At 46.6% G+C, this 22493-nt stretch overlaps 1 protein-coding gene across 1 annotated transcript in view; it reads right to left on the bottom strand.

Annotated features, from left to right (window-relative positions):
- The window catches only part of LOC115131629 (protein capicua homolog), a 32190-nt gene extending 10835 nt beyond the window's left edge, over nucleotides 1-21355 (bottom strand). Inside the window, 15 exon segments of the mRNA XM_065020493.1 lie at nucleotides 706-866; nucleotides 1034-1173; nucleotides 1502-2405; nucleotides 2682-2764; nucleotides 3331-3469; nucleotides 3775-3950; nucleotides 4439-4571; nucleotides 6235-6417; nucleotides 6888-6987; nucleotides 8191-8359; nucleotides 8876-9007; nucleotides 13546-14079; nucleotides 14082-15174; nucleotides 15177-17567; nucleotides 21177-21355. Of these exon segments, the coding sequence (XP_064876565.1) occupies nucleotides 706-866; nucleotides 1034-1173; nucleotides 1502-2405; nucleotides 2682-2764; nucleotides 3331-3469; nucleotides 3775-3950; nucleotides 4439-4571; nucleotides 6235-6417; nucleotides 6888-6987; nucleotides 8191-8359; nucleotides 8876-9007; nucleotides 13546-14079; nucleotides 14082-15174; nucleotides 15177-17282 (6053 nt within the window). The 5' untranslated portion in view covers nucleotides 17283-17567; nucleotides 21177-21355.
- Between the last annotated feature and the right edge of the window lie 1138 nt (nucleotides 21356-22493).

Below are 22493 nucleotides of genomic sequence, written 5' to 3'. Positions count from 1 at the left end.
CACAACAATGGGCCTCAGGATCTCGTCACTGTATCGCTGTGCATTCAAATTGCCATCTATAAAATGAAATTGTGTTCGTTGTCCGTAGCTTATGCCTGTCCATAACAAAACCCTACTGCCACCATGGGGAACTCTATTCACAATGTTGACATCAGCAAACCACTCACCCACACGACGCCATACATGTGGTCTGCGGTTGTGAGGCCGGTCGGACATACTGCTAAATTCTCTAAAACGACGTTGGAGTCAGGTTATGGTAGAGAAAGGAACATTAAAATCTATGGAAACAGCTCTGGTGAACATTCCTGAAGTCAGCATGCCGACTGCACGCTCCCTCAAAACTTGAGACATCTGTGGCATTGTGTTGTATGACAAAACTGCACATTTTAGAGTGGCCTTTTATTGTCCCCGGCACAAGGTGCACCTGCGTAATGATCATGCTGTTTAATCAGCTTCTTGATTTGCCACACCTGTCAGCTGGATCGATTATCTTGGCAAAGGAGAAATGCTCACTAACAGGGATGTTAACAAATTTGTGCACAAAATGTGAGAAAAATAAGCTTTTTGTGCATATGGAAAATGTATTGAATCTTTTATTTCAGCTCATGAAACATGGGACCAACACTTTACTTTGCGCTTATGTATATTTTTGTTCAGTATAATATACTGCATAATCAGACGTTTCTCGTAGGTTAAAGTGAGTACCTTGTTGGAGGCGAGGTTAGCAACACGGTCTGAGGGGGTGTGATGCCCGAAGTCATCACAGTGGCTGTTGCCATGGATACAGGGAAGGGACTCCCAGGAAGCACTGCTCCAGCAGAGTGGACATTTGTCTGGACCATCGGCATGGGGGCGATCTGGATAATCTGTGCAGGATAACACACACATCAACAGGTCAGCCAAGAGGCTAGTGGTCCCCATGCATCAGCTGCTTGGAGCATGGGTTGTGTGTCATTATTCCCGCAGTAACAACACATTTATTCGGAGAGTTGCTGTTATATTGTATGTAATGCTTGTGTGTAATAATCGCTACCTTGCTTCCTGGTAGAGCACCATTTTGCACAGGAAGGGGAGGAGCCACCAGGCAGCTGGGCTGAGGAGGAGTAGAGCCAGTTCTCACTGTTGCCATGGGAACCAACATCTTGCTCTGCAAGACTGGAGACTGGGCTTGGACTGGTGAGAGAGAGAGAGAAAGAGAGAGAGAGCAAGAGAGGGAGAGCGAGATATGTTGGTTTAGGTAACACTGTGTTGACATGATGATGACAACCATAAGGTGACAACCATAAGGTGATGAATCTCTCACTGACAGGTAACATTAAAGTGCTAGACTAAACAGAGGGTTGCACTTATTTGGGGCTTGAAGGAGCATTCAACTAACTTCCCCCCAAAAAATAAAACTTAAGACTTGTGAATTTTGGATGGTCGTAAACATATCCCCTTGTATATAACAAAGTATCCTCCCCTTTTCCATCCCTGTCGACCAATCTCTCCTCTCTCTCACCTCTTTCTCCAGGGCTGACCCCTCCCACTGTGGCATATCTTATTTCCACTCCTGCCCCCGAATGTATTCCATTGGCCAGGGAGACATGTGTGGGCGGAGTGGAGGGCAGCGTGCGTACGCCGGTTGGCTGCTGGGTTAGCTGGGGGGAGGGGGTCTTGGGGTTGGCGCTGACAGATGACAGGGTGGGCAGGATATACTGCACCTGGGTGAGGCCAGGGTTGGCACCGCCAGGGGGGGTGAGAGAACCGGCAGGAAGGAACTGGGGCTGCAGCAGGGGGAGGGGGAAAGGTAGGGTGCTGTGGGTGGAGCTTAAGAGAGGCTGAGGCGGGGCTATAAGCTGTATAGACTGGTTGGGGAAAGCACCGTCCAGCACTAGACTGGTGACCTGCAGCCCCCCCGGCCCCACACTCACGGGATTTGAAGAGGACGAGGACAAGTACCCACCCCCTGCTGTGAAAGGCCCGCCTCCTGCTCCCAGTCCTCCAATCAGAAGCATGGCTTTCTTCTCCCCAGGCAGGGCACTGAGGGCAATGGAGCCTTCCATTGGCTTGCTGGCGATGGGGATGGGCATGCTGGTAATGGGGCATACCATGTTGGTCACCACGGTGGGGGCCATCCGGACTGCACCGAGCACCTGGGTGAGTCCATAACCCAGAGCAGGGGTCGAGGTGATGGGCGCCGATCCAGGGATGGAATTAGAAGGAACGTGCCCCCCTCCACCCCTTCCTCTTTTTGATTCTCCACTTCCCTCTTCTCCTCCCTCCATCCCTCGTTTTCTCTTCCTCTCAGAGCTCTCTCCGGCGCTCCCCCTTGTGTCCCCCTTGGTAGAGTCGGAGTGGGAGTCAGCGTGGGAGGGGTTGGTGGAGGAGGGGAGAGAGGAACGGACCACTGGCTGGAAGGCTTGCTGGAGGGGGAGAGATCAAAGAGAAATGTTAACTAAGGTTCCTCCTGAATTAACTCTCTTACTGCACCAATGTAGAATTTAAACTTGATCAGACTCACACCACCTTAGCATGGGTGAGAAGAAACAGTAGGAATCGAATCTACTAGATATCTGTTCAGTAGGACAATGCTACTTCATTTGGCAGCTCCATTACCCATGAAATCTAAATTGTACCTAGTTAATTGCACCTACAGTCCAAAAGGCTAAAGAGGCTATACGGCTAAACGTGTAGAGTACCTGTCCATCCGGCTCATCCTCGTCACTGTCAGTCACTCTCTCTTTACACTTGAGGTCTATGGATCCTTCAGGGCACGAGTCCTCTGGACATAAAGAGGAAGCAATAGGTCCAATCAGATGTGACAAGACAGTAATGAAACAAGAGGGTGCGTGCCATTAAAAATGGACAAATATGAGACAGACAACCTACATCCCAGCTAGGGGGAAATTAGTTATCTGTGAGATTGTTCCTGTTGTAAAACATCTACAGACTACATGTGCAAGACATTGAGGTGCCATAGAACAGGAACAGTATTAAAACCGTAGAAACAGGGAATCTATTCTATTTCTATGAATGCGACAGTGGATGTCATAGAGATCCTATTAAATTACTAGAGGAGCTATGTCATTAACCCTCAAAGTTCCAGAAAGGGATGATAATGGCAGCCATTTTGGTCAGGGAGAAATCCAAACCAGTCTAATTGGAATGAATGGCAGTAGAGGCATACATGTAGGTGATGAATTTCCTACATTTATTTTTAAAATTCTAATCCCTAATTCTATGGTAGCCACACTAAGGGTGCATTTGTAAATTCACTCTAGCTATCTACTCACTATGGCACTCCAGAGCCAATTTACTAACACCCCCTAAATATGACTGTGACCTCACCCATGACATCATCGTCCCCCTCTTCCTCACAGATAACCATGCGCTCCTCGTCGCTGGTCACGTCCTCGCTGGCCCCACACTGTGCCAGGGAGAGAGTAGGGGGGTGGCTGTGGAACGAGCCGGTCTCTTCTAGGCACAACTGGGTGAGAAATGCAGAGCCAGAAGTTAGCTCCACGGCCCCATTGGCCGCCATGCATCACCTGGGTGTGGGCGCCATACATTGGTAGTAAAAGTGGGTGAGTTCCATTCTTACTATGCTAAGTGCTTTGAGATATACTGTAATGCAGTCTGTTAGTGTAGAACTACTACTAAAACAGAGAGAGAAGAAAGATGGAAAAAAAGATGAAGAAAAGACTAAACAAAAAGGATAAGCAGTGGAAAATGGCGCACAAAACAGGTCGAACAGAAGAAAACGGGATGCCACTAACTATATCAGTCCTGTACCTTCTCCACATCTCTGGCCCGCTCCCTCCTCTCCAGGCTGTGTACTGCACTATAGGAGAAGGCACGGGTGCGAGGGAGCTGGCCACTGTAGTCCCCCACATGATGCTCAGAACCCCCAGGCCAGCCCGGGCCTGCCGTACCCTTCAACTCCATGCCCTGAGACACTGACTCGGGCTCTATGGAGGAGGGGGAGAAAGAGTCTTAGTAAAACCACATACACATTAAACAAGGCTGGTTTTCCGGACACACATTAAACGTAGTGCTGGACTAAAAAGCACTTTCAATGGAGATTCTCAATTGAGCTTGGCATTTCGTCCAGTGTCCGGGAAACAGGCCAATAGCGTACAATGCACGCAAGACATTTAAAAAGAGTAAACGCACTCATACAAGCACACAATCACACAATTACACACAACCAAGATGATTCAAAATAGCTTGTACAAGCACAGGGAAAAACAAACCCACCCACACGCACCCTCAGAGGAGTGGAGCACAGACACATACCAATAAGTAGGTAACACTTTTCATTACAGTCTTCTCTCACTACTATGCACATGTTCCTGTAAGTAAAGTGTAAGACCTTAAGATGATAAATAAACATACACAAATGCGCACATACCTATGGTGAAAAGACACACACACACACACACACACACACACTGACCTGCGCTCTCCGACATGCTCCTCTCGCGTGCCTCTTTGGCCCCCGGGGTCCCTCGGCCCTCAGAGATAGACTTCCTCCTGTCCTTGTTGCACCACTTCCAGTCTGGGTGGGCCCTGAAGTGAGCCTCCTTCACCTGGGAGGGAGGAATGGAGGGAGGGAGAATGGAGTCAGTCAAAAGGAGTCATAACATGAAAAGGATAGAAGGAAGGACATAAAGAAAACCGAATATCCTATTCCCCGGTTCAGTCCTTGGGTGTATTGAAAGGCACAATAAACAGCATAATCTTTTGATATTAACATAATCATTATTCCCAGATCAGTTTGTGCCGTATGGTCTATGTACCAATGATGTGCATAAACCCTGGATTGCTGATGCTATGTATTGGCCATTGAGAGGCTTTGAAGCCACCGGTCGGCCATATTGGCACTCCCCCAGTAGGAGCAGTCCTCCATAGGAATGAATGGAATTATACAGTTTCAAGAACAAAACTACATTTATATAAGTATATTTTTTGCTGTGGTGGGGACAGTAACATTAGAACTCTCTTTTAAAAAATGACAATTCAAAAAATAATAAAAAAATGTAAAAATGTTATATTTAGCTAACATAATATAATTTAAAAGTAAGCATTAGGGTGTCTGTAATATAATAAACATGCAAAAAATGAATGTAGACATTAATAAATGCATTTCTATAGCTTCCAAAATCCTTTTTACACTGGAGGAGAAACCAAGATGACTGCGCAGTGGCTTCAATACAGCGCCCCCTGTCAGTCATAAAGGGTTTATATACAGTGCCTTGGAAAGTATTCAGACCCCTTGACTTTTTCCACATTTTGTTATGTTACAGCCTTATTCTAAAATAGATTAAATAAATAAAAATCCTCAGCAATACCCCATAATGGCAAAGCGAAAACAGGTTTATAGAAATGTTTGCAAACTTATAAAAAATTAAAAACAGAAATACCTTATAAGAATCCCGACCCTTTGCTATGAGACTCGAAATTTGAGCTCAGGTGCATCCTGTTTCCATTGATCATCCTTGATGTTTCTACAACTTGATTGGAGTCCATCTGTGGTAAATTCAATTGATTGGACATGATTTGGAAAGGCACACACCTGTCTATATAAGGTCCCACAGTTGACAGCGCATGTCAGAGGAAAAAACTAACCATGAGGTCGAAGGAATTGTCCGTAGAGATCCGAGACAGGATTGTGTCGAAGCACAGACTGGGGAAGGGTACCAAAACATTTCAGCAGCATTGAAGGTCCCCAGGAACACAGTGGCTTCCATTAAGCACACAGCCAAGACAATGCAGGAGTGGCTTCAGGACAAGTCTCTGAATGTCCTTGAGTGGCCCAGCCAGAGACTGGACTTGAACCAGATCTAACATCTCTGGAGAGACCTGAAAATAGCTGTGCAGTGACACTCCCCATCCAACCTGACAGAGCTTGAGAGGATCTGCAGAGAGGAATGGGAGAAACTCCCCAAATACAGGTGTGCCAAGCTTGTAGCGTCATACCCAAGAAGACTCAAGGCTGTAATTGCTTCCAGAGGTGCTTCAACAAAGTACTGAGTAAAGGGTCTGAATATGTACATGTGATATATCTGTTTTTATTTTTAATACATTTGTAAAAGTTTCTAAAAACCTGATTTTGCTTCGTCATTATGGGGTATTGTGTGTAGATTGATGAGGATTTTTAAAATTTAGAATAAGGCTGTAACGTAACAAAATGTGGAAAAAGTCAAGGGGTCTGAATACTTTCTGAATGCACTGTACATCATTGGTATGTACCTGGAAGGCGAGGTCGTGGTACTTCTGCTTCTCTTGTGGCCCCAGGGCGTACCACCACTCGCCCAGGATCTTGCTGACCGTGCGGTTGTCCTGGTTGGGGTGCCTCTGGTGCACGAGCGCCCGGTGACGCTTGCTAAAGATCATGAACGCGTTCATTGGCCGCCGAATGTGGTCCTTTTCCCTCTAAGACAGAGAGAGAGAGAGAGAGAGAGAGAGAGAGAGAGAGAGAGAGAGAAAATAATAATAAGGAAGGATCAGTAACCATACCAGCAGCCTCGTCCTTGATCAGTGTTTGCGATAATTGTTTGCATCGCAATAATCGTTTGCAGGACGACTAACAAATGAATTGCATTGCTTTTGTAATATCTATAGAGAGAGAGGTAAGAGGGTACATGGAAGCAATGAGCCACAAGGAGTAGTTCGAATTTGACCCTAACCACTGATACAGGGTCAGATATTCTTTATCCCCCTAATGGTAAGATTGACATTGGGGGTCATGTAATCTGATCCTTGATCTGTAGATAACGGCAATTTCAAGTTTGAGCTAATGGCACACAGAGAGAGGGACACATACTGTATGTGAGTGAGAGATATTGGACTGAGAGACAGAGCTAATAAAATAAAAACCAGAGACAGTCAAGCAGAGAGCTCACCTTTCTGTCTCCATCTTTTGGAAGAGCACTGAGGGACTGAGTCCGCCTCTTCATAGTGCCTGTAGACGGGGCAGGATCATTTGCTACACCCGGAAAGAACCTGCCAATCAGAAATGTAATGTGAATATGGTCTGCCAATCAGAAACTCAATGGGAATATGGCCTGCCAATCAGATACTTAATGTGAATATGGCCTGCCAATCAGAAATGTAATGTGAATATGGTCTACCAATCAGAAACTCAATGTGAATATGGCCTGCCAATCAGAAACAAATTTGAATATGGCCTGCCAATCAGAAACGTCATGTGAATATGGCCTGCCAATCAGAAACTTAATGTGAATATGGCCTGCCAATCAGAAACTTAATGTGAATATGGCCTGCCAATCAGAAACATAATGTGAATATGGCCTGCCAATCAGAAACTTAATGTGAATATGGCCTGCCAATCAGAAACTTAATGTGAATATGGCCTGCCAATCAGAAACTTAATGTGAATATGGCCTGCCAATCAGAAACATAATGTGAATATGGCCTGCCAATCAGAAACTTAATGTGAATATGGCCTGCCAATCAGAAACTTAATGTGAATATGGCCTGCCAATCAGAAACTTAATGTGAATATGGCCACAATGCCACGTAATATAATGTTTACATACCCTACATGACTCATCTCATATGTATATACTGTACTCGATACCATCTACTGCATCTTGCCTATGCCGCTCTGTACCATCACTCATTCATATATCTTTATGTACATATTCTTTATCCCTTTACACTTGTGTGTATAAGGTAGTAGTTGTGGAATTGTTAGGTTAGATTACTCGTTGGTTATTACTGCATTGTCGGAACTAGAAGCACAAGCATTTCGATACACTAGCATTAACATCTGCTAACCATGTGTATGTGACAAATACAATTTGATTTGATTTGAATTGTTGAGTGGGGCAAAAAGCTTTATCCTTCTTCATCACTTAATTTCTAAGCCCATTTGGGGGTTTAAAGTGGTACATTCTTACTGTATACAAACACAGCTATAACATTTGCTCTATGTAGGTCTCTCCATCAAACTAAATGTATTCAACAATCAATGAAGCTAGAGCAATTGAAAGAGAACCGGTCTTTCCTGGTTCCTAAGGCAACGCAAGCCTTTGTGAAAGACTATTCTAGAAAGCCCTAGGGGGGCTTTCAAATATTATAGACAACATTATTTCCTTTTACATCCCACTTGTAGTGTGTCACCTGCAATACAACAGATGACACACTTTTGAACGACCATTAAATAACCTAGAAAAAACGTACGGGTCATCTGCATCGCTCTCCGTCTCGCTGTCGGCTCCGCCTCTTTCTGCTCTTTCAGCTTGGGGGTTGTTGTCATTGGAGGAGGGCGGTGGGCGGGATGGAGACCCTGGTCCTGCATCTGGTGGGCCCATCCGTCCGTCACTCACTAGGGCCACCCCACAACGAGGCTCTGACCAAGAGAGAGAGGGGAGTTAGTTGGTGGATCCTGGTTGGTTTTCATCCCTCATCTATGACTGGTTGGTAATTATCACTCTGCTCTGTGTCGTGGCACCTACCTTCCGCACCATGCATTATTCCCAGAGAACACATAGCTCCTTGTTGATTATCCCTTACATTAAGTAGATAAAATGGTTTCAGAGAGAAATTATGATTCTTGGACTAAATAATAAACTCAATGTAATCCATGTAATTAAATATCAATGTAATTGCAAAAAACAGGCAGGTCACCAACATTAAAGTTTTTTGTATTTGTACTGTGAGTTATTTATTTTAGTTCAGTTATTCAACAGTTATTTATTTATGAAGTGATGCAGCAAATAGTGAAAGATGCAATGCGGTATACTGTACACTTTTCCCCATAAATATCATTACAATATAAGTAAGTACAACACATATGAGTTGTGTATGCAACCTGGTCAGAATAGGCCTATTTATTTCAACACATAAGTGTTGATCAAATCCTCACCGTTGCTCTGATTGACAAGCTGTTGGCCATCAGTCGGCTGGGCAGCCGCACTCGATTGGCTGGGCTCCAGGAAAGGGACCAATGAATGCCAAGGAAACACTGGCACTGACCGGGGCTCCACATTGGTCCATACTGTGGGAGGAAAGGGCGGATTCGGAAGGAAAATAATATGAATAGTTGGTGATTTTAAATAAAAAACTCAAATAGTGAGGGTTAACTGCAGTGGTTCCCAAATTGTCTTTGTGCCATGACGGCATGTCCACACTGAATTCCCCGCCATTTGAATTCTCTTGTGACCCTTAAGAAAAACAAAATATTTCCTGTTAGAGCCCAGTCTTTAGTCATGTCCATCTCAGCCCCATTGGGAAGTGACCCACCATGTCGGAATCCACACTGGTTAACAGTCATGCAGTCAAATGGAATACTAATATACAGGGTCTTATTTGAAAAGGAACATAGGTCTTGGTTAGTATATAATATGCTTCAATTGATTAAGATATTTCTCCAAGTACATAGAGAACAAATTATATTTTACAATGACAACCTAGTTGGTCAAGAACAACATATACTGTACTTACAGTATATGGGGTTTCACACATTGCAACTTCTTTTACGATTTTTGAGTCACATTGAGATTGTTCCCCTGACATTTTCAAGTGACCCCTGAGTGTCCACACCACTAAGGATCTATCATGGTCCACACACACCAACACAGTCCTGAATAGGGCACGACAACGCCTCTTCCCCCTCAGGACGCTGAAAAGATTTGGAATGGGCCCTCAGATCCTCAAAAAGATCTACATTGAGAGCATCTTGACTGGTTGCATCACCGCTTGGTATGGCAACTGCTTGGCATCCGACCACAAGATGCTACAGAGGGTAGTGCGTACGTCCCAGTACATCACTGGGGCCGAGCTCTCTGTCATCAAGGACCTCTATACCAGGCGGTGTCAGAGGAAGGCCCTGAAAATGATCAAAGACTCCAGCCACCCAAGTCATAGACTGTTCTCTCTGCTACTGCATGGCAAGCGGTACCAATGCACCAAGTCTGGAACCAACAGGACCCCGAAGAATTCTACCCCCAAGCCATAAGGCTGCTAAATACAGTAGTTGGTTAAAAAGTTAACCAAATAGCTACCTGCACTCTTTGCATTGACATACATTTTTGGACCAACTTTTCTGACTCATCACATATGCTGTTGCTGCTATTATTATCGGTCACTTTATTCCTAGTTCTATGTACCTACAGTATCTACATCAATGACATCGTACCCCTACACATCGACTAGGTACTGGTACCTAGTTAAATGTCTACAAAGCACAGACATCTCTGGGTCGCTCCTCTTTTCAGTTCGCTGCAGCTAGCGACTGGAACGGGCTGCAACAAACACTCAAACAGGACAGTTTTATCTCCATCTCTTCATTCAATGGCTCAGTCATGGACACTCTCACTGACAGTTGTGGCTGATTCGCGTGATGTATTGTTGTCTCTACCTTCTTTCCCTTTGTGCTGTTGTCTGTGCCCAATAACGTTTGTACCACCTTTTATGCTGCTACCATGTTGTGTTGCTACCATGTGGTTGTTATGTTGTGTTGCTACCATGCTATGCTGTCATGTGTAGCTGCTTTGCTATGTTGTCGTCTCAGGTAGGCCGTCATTGTAAATACGAATTTGTTCTTAACTGAGTTGCCTAGTTAAATAAAGGTTAAATAAAAAATAAATAAAACCCTGTGTATAAAGCCAAGTTATCGTTTGCTCCTTGAATATTTATTACTACTCATTACTACGTGTTTTACTTTTCTTTCCCTCTGCATTGTTGGGAAGGACCCGTAAGTAAACATTTCACTGTTAAATCCACACCTGTTGTTTATGAAGCACGTGACAAATAACATTCCATTTGACTCGATGTCGGTCAGGTGAGAATACTGTGCACGAGGAAGGATGAATGAGTTGTGTTTACAAGAGAGAGGGGTTTCTTCTCAGAAGTGTTTGAAGTGGTTTTAACTTGCAAGCCCTCCTCAGATAATCTCATGACACGCGGGAGGGTCACGGGGGAAAGCATGTCATTTCATACACACACGTTGAGACTACTGGTCTAGACGGGTTAGCTCTGAACTCTGGGGTCTGTTCAATGAGAGAGTATTACATTGAAAATACTAACTGGTGTCTATGGGGTTTTATATTCTAGACGAAAGTTAGGAGCGGAAGCATAGGGGCGAATCCTAATTTCCATTTAATCTACATGTTCACTTAATCTCCCATTGACTTCAATGGGACTAAGTGAACATTTGAAGTGGAAGTTAGGATTCGCCCCCATAGAGAATAACTGATTGAAAAGCAGAGAGAAGCACGATCCAACAAGCAGAGAGAGTTCTAAGTTTAACTGCACTAATTCCATAGAGAGACAAAGTATCCATGACAACACTGCAATTTGATTACTTCTTTCAGTTCAGTGGGATAAAAAGAAACACTGGACTTGCCCTTGGTGCTTTGCCCGAGGTTGTGTGTTGTCTGCTATATTGAGCAGTGTGTGTGTGACTGTGTGACTGTGTGTGTGTGTGTGTGTGTGTGTGTGTGTGTGTGAGAGACTGGGTGACTGTGTGTGTGTGTGCATTTGTCAGCAGCCTTGCATGTCTAGACACGTTCCTTTTAAGAGTTTAACTGAAACTGCTCGCAGACCAACACCCTGTATCACCCACTCGTTGACATCCCCCCTTCCCACCCCACCCTACACCAAACCACACACCACACACATTCTGAAAGACATAACAGGCCAACATTATATTTAGCTGCCTACTACGTAATGCCTGACAGAGCATTCTTGCGGCCATGTTGCAAAAGTACAAATGTACATTTCTTGTCACTGAAGTCACTCATTTTCACACATTGGTAACTGCCAAAATAAAGGAAACACTTGAGTAAATGAGAGTTCTTGGCGGCTCTGTTACGATGTGGGGGTGCATTTTCCTGGCATGGTTTAGATCCACACAACCCCGTAGACGGCAAGGTAAACGCCAGTAATTACACAGCCATTCTGAGTGGTCACATTCAACCTGTGGTGAATTGTTTCTACCATCCCTCCAATAATAACTCTCCCCATTTCCCTTATCACTGATGTATGTTACTATGATGTCTATATACCCCTAACCCCTATACACCTCTATATAATAACCCCTATACACCTCTATATAATAACCCCTATACACCTCTATATAATAACCCCTATACACCTCTATATACTAACCCCTATACACCTCTATATACTAACCCCTATACACCTCTATATACTAACCCTATACACCTCTATATACTAACCCCTATACACCTCTATATACTAACCCCTATACACCTCTATATACTAACCCCTATACACCTCTATATACTAACCCCTATACACCTCTATATAATAACCCCTATACACCTCTATATACTAACCCCTATACACCTCTATATACTAACCCCTATACACCTCTATATACTAACCCCTATACACCTCTATATACTAACCCCTATACACCTCTATATACTAACCCCTATACACCTCTATATACTAACCCCTATACACCTCTATATACTAACCTCTATACACCTCTATATACTAACCCCTATACACCTCTATATACTAACCCCTATAAACCTCTATATACTAATCCCTATACACCTCTATATACTAACCCATATAGACCCCTATATACTAATCCCTATATACTAACCCCTATACACCTCTATATACTAAAGTTGCTAGCTAGCATTAAACTTATCTTATAAAAAACAATCAATCTTCACATAATCACTTGTCAACACAATAGAAAATCTTTGGAGGGAGTTGAAAGTACGTGTTGCCCAGCAACAGCCCCAAAACATCACTGCTCTAGAGGAGATCTGCATTGAGGAATGGGCCAAAATACCAGAAACAGTGTGTGAAAACCTTGTGAAGACTTACAGAAAACGTTTGACCTCTGTCATTGCCAACAAAGGGTATATAACAAAGTATTGAGATAAACTTTTGTTATTGACCAAATACTTATTTTCCATCATAATTTGCAAATAAATTCATTAAAAATCCTACAATGTAATTTTCTGGATTTTTTTTCTAATTTTGTCTGTCATAGTTGAAGTGTACCTATGATGAAAATTACAGGCCTCTCTCATCTTTTTAAGTGGGAGAACTTGCACAATTGGTGGCTGACTAAATACTTTTTTGCCCCACTGTATATTGTATATTGTATAAATTGTATATATATATATAAATTGTCTGATTAATCGGTATAGGCTTTTTTTGGTCCTCCAATAAATCGGTATCAGCGTTGAAAAATCATAATCGGTCGACCTCTAATACTAACCCCTATATACTAAATCCTATACTTAAGCAAAAAGGCACGAGGGGGTGTGTTATATGGCTAATATAACGCGGATAAGGGCTGTTCTTTCGCACAACGAAAGTGCCTGGATGCAGCCATTAGCCGTGGTATATTGGCCATATACCACATATAAACAAACAGGTTACCAACGTAATCAGAGAGGTAGAAATAAATATTTTGTCATACCTGTGGTATACGGTCTGATATACCACAGCTGTCAGCCAATCAGCATTCGGGGCACGAACCACCCAGTTTATAAACCCCTTTATATTAACTCCTATATACCTCTATAATGATTGTGGTGTTACCTGTCCCGGGCCGTCCCATGATGATGTCCTTGCGGGGTGCAGGTTGAGGGGACTCGGCTGGTAGGATGAGGGGCAGCAGGGCAGTGGGCGAGGGGTGGCAGGCTACCGGCTGGGGCAGTGTCCCTCCAATGGCGTCCTGATGCCCTCCAGACTTCCTCTCCCACTCCCTACCGCCTGATCCAGAGCTAGAGAGGGCGGAGCCAGTAGAGGACATTGAGGCGGAGCCACCACTGGGGGCTGGGCTGGAGTGGACAGGGCATCCCGTGACGGCTGGGGTCAAGGACTGGGAGGAGGTTAAAAGGACCAGGGTGGAGGCGGGGTTTCGCATGAGGACCGCTCCATTGGTGACGGCACCGTTGATGGGCACGGGTGCTTGGAGGCCGGTGGCAAGATGCAAGGGCTGGCTGTGGTCTCTTGAGGAGCAGCCCCCTCCTCCCCTCCTCCCTAAGGGTCCCTCGGTAAACTTGGCCAGGGGGACGTCGGGGTTCCTCACGATGACGGGGGAGTCTCGCAGGGGCACGATGCGGCGGGGCTGGGGTCCTGGGGCAGTGGGGAGGGAGGGGTGGGGGACACCAGCATGGGCGGAGGGGTGGAGGCAGCAGAGGATGGGGGTCGGCTAGTGGCGCTCCGGGGCCGGGGGAAGGAGAGCGAGGAGGGGGTGGTGGGCTGGCTCTGAGGGGAAAGCACCCTGAAGGCGGCTGGCCGGAGCCCTATAGTCTCCCCTAGTTGCTGGTCGGGGAGGGGCAGTGGCGGAGGAAGGGCATCCAGTTTCCGCTTGCTGGGGCTCATGGGCACGGTGAAGGTGAGGTTGGTGTGGAAGGTGGGTACGATGCCCGACAGGTGATGCTCGCGCTCCGAGCCCGGCGTGCTCATCTTAGTCCCGCTCAGATGGCGGTGGCGGCGAGGGGTGAGAGAAGGCGGGGCCGTGATGGGGCTGAAGGTGGCCGGGCGGAAGCTGAGGAGCGGGGATGGCGAGGGCGACGGCGTGGGCGAGAAGGGCGATTGGTTGGAGATGGGAGAGAAGGAGGGCGTGCCCGAGCGGGAGCTGCCCAGAGACACCAGCATGGTGGCCGCCTCGCACTCATCAAAGTCGAAGTGTGATAGGTCCTGGGGCAGGAACGAGGGCAGGACCATGCGGGGGCGTGAATCCCCTCCCCTACTGCTCGCTTCGCTGCTGTCTCGCGACGTGTTGTCCCAGTCGAACTCCGAACTGGTCCGGCCGCCGCCCAGCCTCAGGTCTGACGGGGTTAGGGTGCCCGTACTGCTGGCCCCGCCACGGTCTCTGCCCCCTCCGCTGGCCTCCATCTCTTTAGTTCTCATGGAGAGATGACGCGAGCAGTAGCCTCTTCTCTGGGACTCCTTAGAGCAGCCCTCTCTGGAGCACAGCCTCCTCCACTGCTTGCCGTTGAACTTCTTGCGGATGCCCGTGGGGGTACACACCACGTCGCCCTTCTTGTACTTCTGCTGGGCCACCGTGAGAGGGGTGCGGGAGCGCGACGAGGACGCCGAACCCGAGCCTCCACCCCCTCCAGATGCACCGTGGGAGTTGGTGTTTGACGAGGGTGGCTTATCCAGGGAGCCGCGGGAGGACGAGGAGGGCAGAGGGAGCTGAGGGGTGGCGATGATGGCCACCCCGCTGACAGGGCTCCTGACTCCAGGCCCATTAGCACTGTGGGGGAGGCAGGGGGGTGGGGGTTGAGGGCCAAGTGGGGGCCCACCAGCGGGGTGCCTCCGAGGCCCCGGACCACAGACAAGTGGGGGCTGAGGTAGCCCGGGGGTGGCTTGGAGAGTATGTGCCTGTGTTGGGACACCGCCAGGGCCTTGGCCGCACCTTCCGCCGCCCCCATGGGCACCATGCTGAAGTGGGACACCTCTATGTCCTCCTCTGGGGTCAGGGGCATGAAGTGGTGATGCTGCTTGGCCCTCTCTCGGTTATCTCTCTCTTGTTTCCTCTGGAGCTCCCGCTCTCTCTCCACCAGGTCCTTCTCTCGCTCCCAGTCTCTTCCGGGCACCAGACTCAGCACCGAGGCAGGGGTGACGGGGGAGCTGACAGTGGAGGAAGACGAGGAGGCGGGGGCCGTTCCAGGGTATGAAAGCCTCCCCAACACAGACCCAGCCACAGCTGCGCTGAGCCCCATCCCGTGGCTAAGGAAACACAACTCTGGCTCAACTTCTATTTCGTCCCTGTCCTCTCTCTCTCTCTCCCTCACTCTCCCCCTCTCGGTGGCAGCATCGCCCTCCTCTCGCCCCCCTCCGGAGGGTCCCAGGTCCAGGTCCCAGGGGGGCACCAGCAGGCGGAGGCTCTGACGGGACACCCACACAGCGGTCGGAGTGCCCACCCTGCCATCCCCCTCCTCATCCCCTGGGGGCGCTCTGTCCTCTAACAACACTCTATAGGGGTAGGACACAGCCGGGTGGGAGTCCACCTGGGTGACCAGGCCCTCTCGGTACCACTGGCACTGGGCCTCTGTGGTGCCGCCGTCCTCGTTGCCTCCGAAGGGCACGCACACAGGGGTGCCGATGGGCACGGCCTGGGAGCCGGGCGGCGGGGCGTCCATGATGATGTCCACGGGCCCCTGGGGGCCCTCGCGAAACGGGTAGCGGTACAGCTCCTTCTCGCCGTTCAGCTGCACCTCCAGGCTGCCGTGCTCGCCGCTCACCCGCCGCACCACACCCGCTCGGAACACCGAGTCCATGCTCTCCCTCCCCACTCCCCTTCCGTTCTCCTCTTCCCACTTTCCAGTTCTCCTCCTAGCCTGCCTGGCTAGCACCCGCTGGTTCTTTAGACCTTTTGCCAGGGCGTCGGCTAGCGCGTCCGACAGGCTCTGTGGGGTCGGAGTGCGTGGGGTGCTACGTTGCACCAGGTCCAGTGTGTGTGCTTCGGTGTTGGGGTTGGTGTGGGGAAAGTTGGGGCGGCGTAGATCGCTCATGTCAGGGTCGTGTTCGCTGGCTGTGTCTGTAGAGGAGCAGCGGACAGGGCTGGGGGAGATTTCTCTGCCTCCCTCTAGGCCTCTCCTGTCTCTGTCCCCTGTGGGAGGGGGTCCAGGTGTGTTGTCCCTGTCCTGTGGTGGAGCTATAGTGGTAATGTAGTCCTCCACTGGTCTCCTGGTCTGACTGTTGATGTCAGTAAGCAAACCGCCCTCACTCGCCGTCGACCCGGGCCCCGAAGATAAGCCCGACGACTGACTACCGGTGTTACTACCACAGTGAGCACTACTGCTGTTCAGTGGGGGCGTGCCGGGGTTGCCATGGTATCCGTGGTTGCTGGCGGCAGCAGCTGCAGCAGCACAGTGCTCAGAGGTGTACTTCTTCTTGGGGACGCGGGCCTTGAAGGTGGCTGTCTTGCGGTTGGACGAGGGGTTGGGGCTGTTGGCAGCACTGGCGGCGCTGCTGCTGCTGTCTGTGCTGTGGGCGCTCAGCGACTTGACACTCCCCGGGCGGGAGTCCTCTGACTTCCCAGGGAGGGACCCTGCTGCTGCGGCCGCTGTCTCTGGGAGCTGGGGCCCCTCTCTGTGGACCTCCCTCTCTGGCGTGGCCCTAGCCGTAAGTGTCATCGACTCTTCCTGAGAAGACTCTGAGTGAGATGAGGTTTGGGGTGGGGTCTGACTTTTAGGGGATTGGTCTCTGTTCTCGTCCGACTCTCTTTTCTCCCCACTGTCCACCGCCCCCCGTCTCTTCCCACCTTTGGCCCGGGTCGACGGGGGCGAGCGCCTTCCTTGCTTTTTAATCGGCTTCATCTCTGCATTGGCGTTTGCTTTACGATTTACAGTGGCTTACTTTTCCAGAGACCAGATTCTCAGTTCCTCTCGCCTCCCTCTATTTCCCTGCTCTTCCAGCCCCTCTTGCTCTCCTCCCTCTATTTCCCTGCTCTTCCAGCCCCTCTTGCTCTCCTCCCTCTATTTCCCTGCTCTTCCAGCCCCTCTTGCTCTCCTCCCTCTATTTCCCTGCTCTTCCAGCTCTTCTCTTTCTCATCCCGCCCTTTCCTCTTTCTGTCTCCAGCTCTTTCCACCTTATTCCAGATCCTGAAACACAGCAGAACATAAAGAGGACTGGATTATTCATGTGATAAATGCATTGTGACATTATAAAAAGCCCATTCACCAGAAAATGGCTGAGGTGGGGTGAAGTTGCTGTCAAAGTAAAAAGGACAAATTTTTAAAAATCATTTCAAATATAGGCCTATTCCATAAAACCATGTATTTTTTGTCCTTGGTAATACATTCATTATTGAATGATATATCACCCAACACAATAAGTAATGGGTATTACTATTTTATTACAAACATTAGGAAAACCTGCTATTTCCATTACATAGACTGACCAGGTGAATCCAGGTGAAAGCTATGATCCCTTATTGGTCACTTGTTAAATCCACTTCAATCAGATCTCCCGAGTGGCGCAGCGGTCTAAGGCACTGCATCTCAGTGCTAGAGGCATCACTACAGACCCTGGTTAAATCCCGGGCTGTATCACAACCGGTCATGATTGGGAGTCCCATAGAGCGGCGCACAATTGGCCCAGCGTTGTCCGGGTTAGGGGAGGGTTTGACCTCGGTAGGCCATCATTGTAAAATAAGAATTTGTTCTTCACTGACTTGTCTAATTAAATAAAGGTTGAATAAAATAAATAAATAAATCATCTGAGTATATTAAGGGGAGGAGACTAGGTTAAAGAAGGATTGTAAAAGCCTTGAGACAATTTAAACAATGATGTCTAATGTGTGCCATTCAGAGGGTGAACAGGCAAGACAAAAAATATAAGTGCCTTTGAACAGGGTATGGTAGTAGATGCCAGGCGCACCGGTTTGAGTGTGTAATGAACTGCAACGCTGCTGGGTTTCCCTTGTGTATCAAGAATGGTCCACCGCCCAAAGGACATCCAGCCAACTGTGGGAAGTATTGGAGTCAACATGGGCCAGCATCCCGGTGGAACGCTTTTGACACTTTGTCGAGTCCATGCCCAGACGAATTGAGGCGGTTCTGATGGCAAAAGTGGGTTGCAACTCAAAATTAAGAAGGTGTTCCTAATGTTTTGTATACTCAGTGTACAATGCGTACATTACATAATGTAGCTTATATTATATATTATTATACACCTAACACTGTGTGAATACACATTAAACCATAATGAAGCAATCTTATATAATGTGTAAAGTAATATAACAATATAGCATAGCAGAATAGCGGCAGGCACATTTGGAAGTGCGTCTGGACGAGCACTTCCAAATGAGTCTGCACCCCCACACACACGCGCTGGTTTCTTGGCTAAGGCAGTGGAGGTGGGGGAATTCCTTCTTGTTCACTCGCATTTCTCTCATTCTCTCTTTCTTACTCAAGCGTTCTTTTCCCCTCTCTCTCACTCGTTCTCGGTGGTGACCTTTATCTATTTCATAGCCGAACCAATCCGCCCCTACAATCCACACTTCCTGTCATGGACCATTACCTAACTTCCTGCTACTTTATTACCCTGTCTCTTTAGCCCTCTCTTTCTCCTTAGATTTCATACCAACCACTCATTTAGAGGCATTTTCCACTGCCAGGGAAAACATCCATGTTGTGGAATGCTGACCTATGTGGATGAAAGAAACTATCTGAAAACCAACAGTTTTGGTTTGGGTTTTCCATTGAAACAGGCAGCGTCAAGTGTTGTAGGCCTATCTTTCTTACATCATGGGTTGTTTCTTCCAGTACACAGTTCCCATCGGCCTCAGTTTCAGACAACACCACAAAGTGATTCAACAAAAAGCCTAATCATCTTATAGTGCACGACCAAATACAAAACATCAAAGTCTAGACCAAATTATTTAGCAGAGTAGCAGTTTTTCTTTAATCACATGGGATTGAATGCTACATGTCATGGTATGTTTGAGACATATACAACATGGCTGGGAGAAATGATGACATTTATTGAATATTAGGTTGTTACAATGTCATGTACGTTCAGCCATTTGGAGCTCTACAGAACTCCAGGGCATCTACTTGTAATAAGAAACTACAGACCTGTGTTGTTGTGACCACACAACATGTAAACTGCTGTTTGATAATACACACAGTTACAACCCAGTATCTGTGTTATGCAAATTATATTCAGGAGACTTGAGATTGCATTCAAAGAACTGTCATCGTAAAATAATTTGTTGGAAGGGTGCACATTGTTTATTCAAAAGTGCATTATGCACACCAGCAAGTATGTGGGTGTGTCATAATGATAACTTCGAGAGAAGGCACAATGGCATTTCCATTCTAAGTGTATGAGCCTTATCCATTTGTCAATATTGCATTCATGTTCAATCTCGTGTTGATTCAATGTTCAATAAATGTTGCCATATCAACGCTGTATAACCCAAGCATTGCCATTTGTCACCATTGGAGAACTTGTTGTAATGTCCTATTAGAGCATTATGAAAATCCATGTTAGCATAACATCCCCTTGGGCACAGACGTCAATTCAACCGCTATTCCACGTTGGTTCAACATCATTTCATTGAAATGACGAGAAAGCAACGTTAATTTAACCATTTACACCTCGACAGCTTCGATGCATAAATATATAACTATAAAACTATGATAACTGGTGGAGAATATGGACCTATAGTGCAACTACCGGCTAATGTACACATGTCACGTACTTAAAGTAGACTTAGGCCGAATGTAGATATCTTTTTTATATTTTTTAACTACAACCCTAAACTGAAGTACTGTAAAATGCAAACGATTGCAAGAATGTGGTCACTGTTAGTTTTGCTGAATAGTACCGTGCTGTGTATGTGTGAAGCACTCTTATTGGTCGTAGTGCTTTGCGATTACTATCAGTTTACTACACAACAGGGCCAGGAAGTCCAGTGACGCAGGCCAAACAACACAAGGCCGCTTAGAAAAAAATATTCTTCTTGCAACATTTACACGTGATATTAAAAACGTAAAGGCCCATTATTCCGATATATGGTGTTGTGGAACAAAGTATAACGGGGTGTTACAAACAGACAGTAAGTAGGCGTCCTTAAATCAAACAATATGTAATTACATCGCGCGACAGAAACCAAAGTAATTATGTGGTAAATTCATTCGTGTGACAATTGCTGTGAAATGTTGACGATACTGGATGCAACTTAGTAACACATTTCCCGACGAGTGCAAACTGCAACATTGTAAATTAAGTTACAATAAAAAGTAACATTTGTGGACACAACGTAGAAACGAGGCCCACAAGCCCAGACGAAGGACAGATGGAAATATACATTTTGTATGACGAATAGTAGCCTATGGAGGGATAATAATGCTAAAAACTCTATGTTGGTGATTCAGATGACTTCAAGGTTTTGCCTTCAATCGCAACGGAAGAAAAACACTTCTAGGAAGTCTCACTCTTATAACGACAGTTATGGCGTTGAATATTTTCTGGGAGAAAAGTTTTAGGCTGACAATCCACCCGTACCGCTCCCTTTTCAATGAAGTGTGGCATCCAATCCTCTCTTTGCTTCTCTCCGCAGTGTATTACAAGCTAGGAAAATTATATTTCATTAGTAGTTACAAAGGGTGCTTACTATAGACAACGTCTACAACGTAGCATCTCGATAAAGCAAAACAGGCTACTGCAGTGCTGCAGAAGAAAGATTTGTAGGTTTTACTCACCACAATATTATTTTCAATGCAGATATTTATCGAGTCAGTAACAAAATTGATAGTTGGCCAAAAGTCGGAAATCCAGGGTTGACAATTAACGGACTGTCATATTATCTTTCGTCTGTAAAGCAACTTAAAGGAGGTAAAACTACTGCTCGGTACATTCTACACTACAGTCGCAAAATGGTGAATGAAGCCCAAACCCTTGACAACTAGTCCATGTAGCCAATCAGAGGACACATTTGAGTACAGTAGCCAGTAGATTTCATGGATCCAATGAGCTACATGGCAGTGTCTAAATTTGATTGACACCGTGTTTAGTCGAATCGTGCTGTTGGAAAACACCAAACAGCTGTTTAGGACAGGGCTGCGGCATCCAATAGCTCTTTTAGGGGAGGTCTGCTGACAGGGAGTAGGCGGTCGAATGGAAGAAAAATAACGCCTCACCAATCCACAGACACATGCAGCGGCACTGACAGCGGCGGTAATGCTCCTATAAAAATGGTCATTTAGGATTTGATGTTCTTTAACGCTCGCTTTTGCAGTTGTGGTAATGTAAGGACATCTGTTACAAAATTATATTTAACCTGTAGATTAACATGTACATGGCGAGTATAAAAGAGGAGGCAAATAAAGTTCATGGGATAGAAAAAGTTTAGAGCTGTTTATTTGCGCTGATCGATGCGCTTAAGCAAGTAACATAGAAAACCTAGACATTATGAATGTCCATTTCTGTTATTTATTTCGAATATAAGTATTTGTATCTATTGTTATTTTTCTGTTGTATACTTTTAATATTTCTTTCTTGTCCTGTATATTAGCCAGTCTAGCCAACCACTGCGCTATATAGACTTATCGTTGACGTCAGCCCGCGCTTTGTCCCGCCTCCCTATCAAACCTGATAGACTTTAAAGCTAACGTCACCAAATCAATCTACGATTGGCCAAATGATAGAGGGTCTCTAGGCCAATGACCAAGTACTGTGATGAGGTCATCATGCTTGTTGCCATCAGCTGAGCCAAACAGGAAGGGTCCAGAGTAAATTTGACTAAACCTAAGGATTACTGTTCCTAAAGGGAATTACCCATATATATTCCTCTATAGGCAATCCTCAGTTAAACATTTCACAATGTTGACATGTATCCTGTTTGTATGGATTGGTTTGTAGCAGTGCACCACACTGTGCATCGTCAGCCTGCATGTACAAATGGTGAGCGGACTGGTCTTGGTCAACACTATAGTTCTGCTTTCTGTGGCATTGCAGTGTGTTTGTCACGCATGTACCATGTAGTTATAACATGCTAGGGCGTTACGGAACCTTTGCGT

This window comes from Oncorhynchus nerka, linkage group LG7, assembly GCF_034236695.1.
Source record: "Oncorhynchus nerka isolate Pitt River linkage group LG7, Oner_Uvic_2.0, whole genome shotgun sequence".
In the NCBI taxonomy this organism is placed as follows: Eukaryota; Metazoa; Chordata; class Actinopteri; order Salmoniformes; family Salmonidae; genus Oncorhynchus; species Oncorhynchus nerka.
Note: the sequence above shows the minus strand (reverse complement) of the source record. Positions and strands in the feature narration are given on the sequence as shown.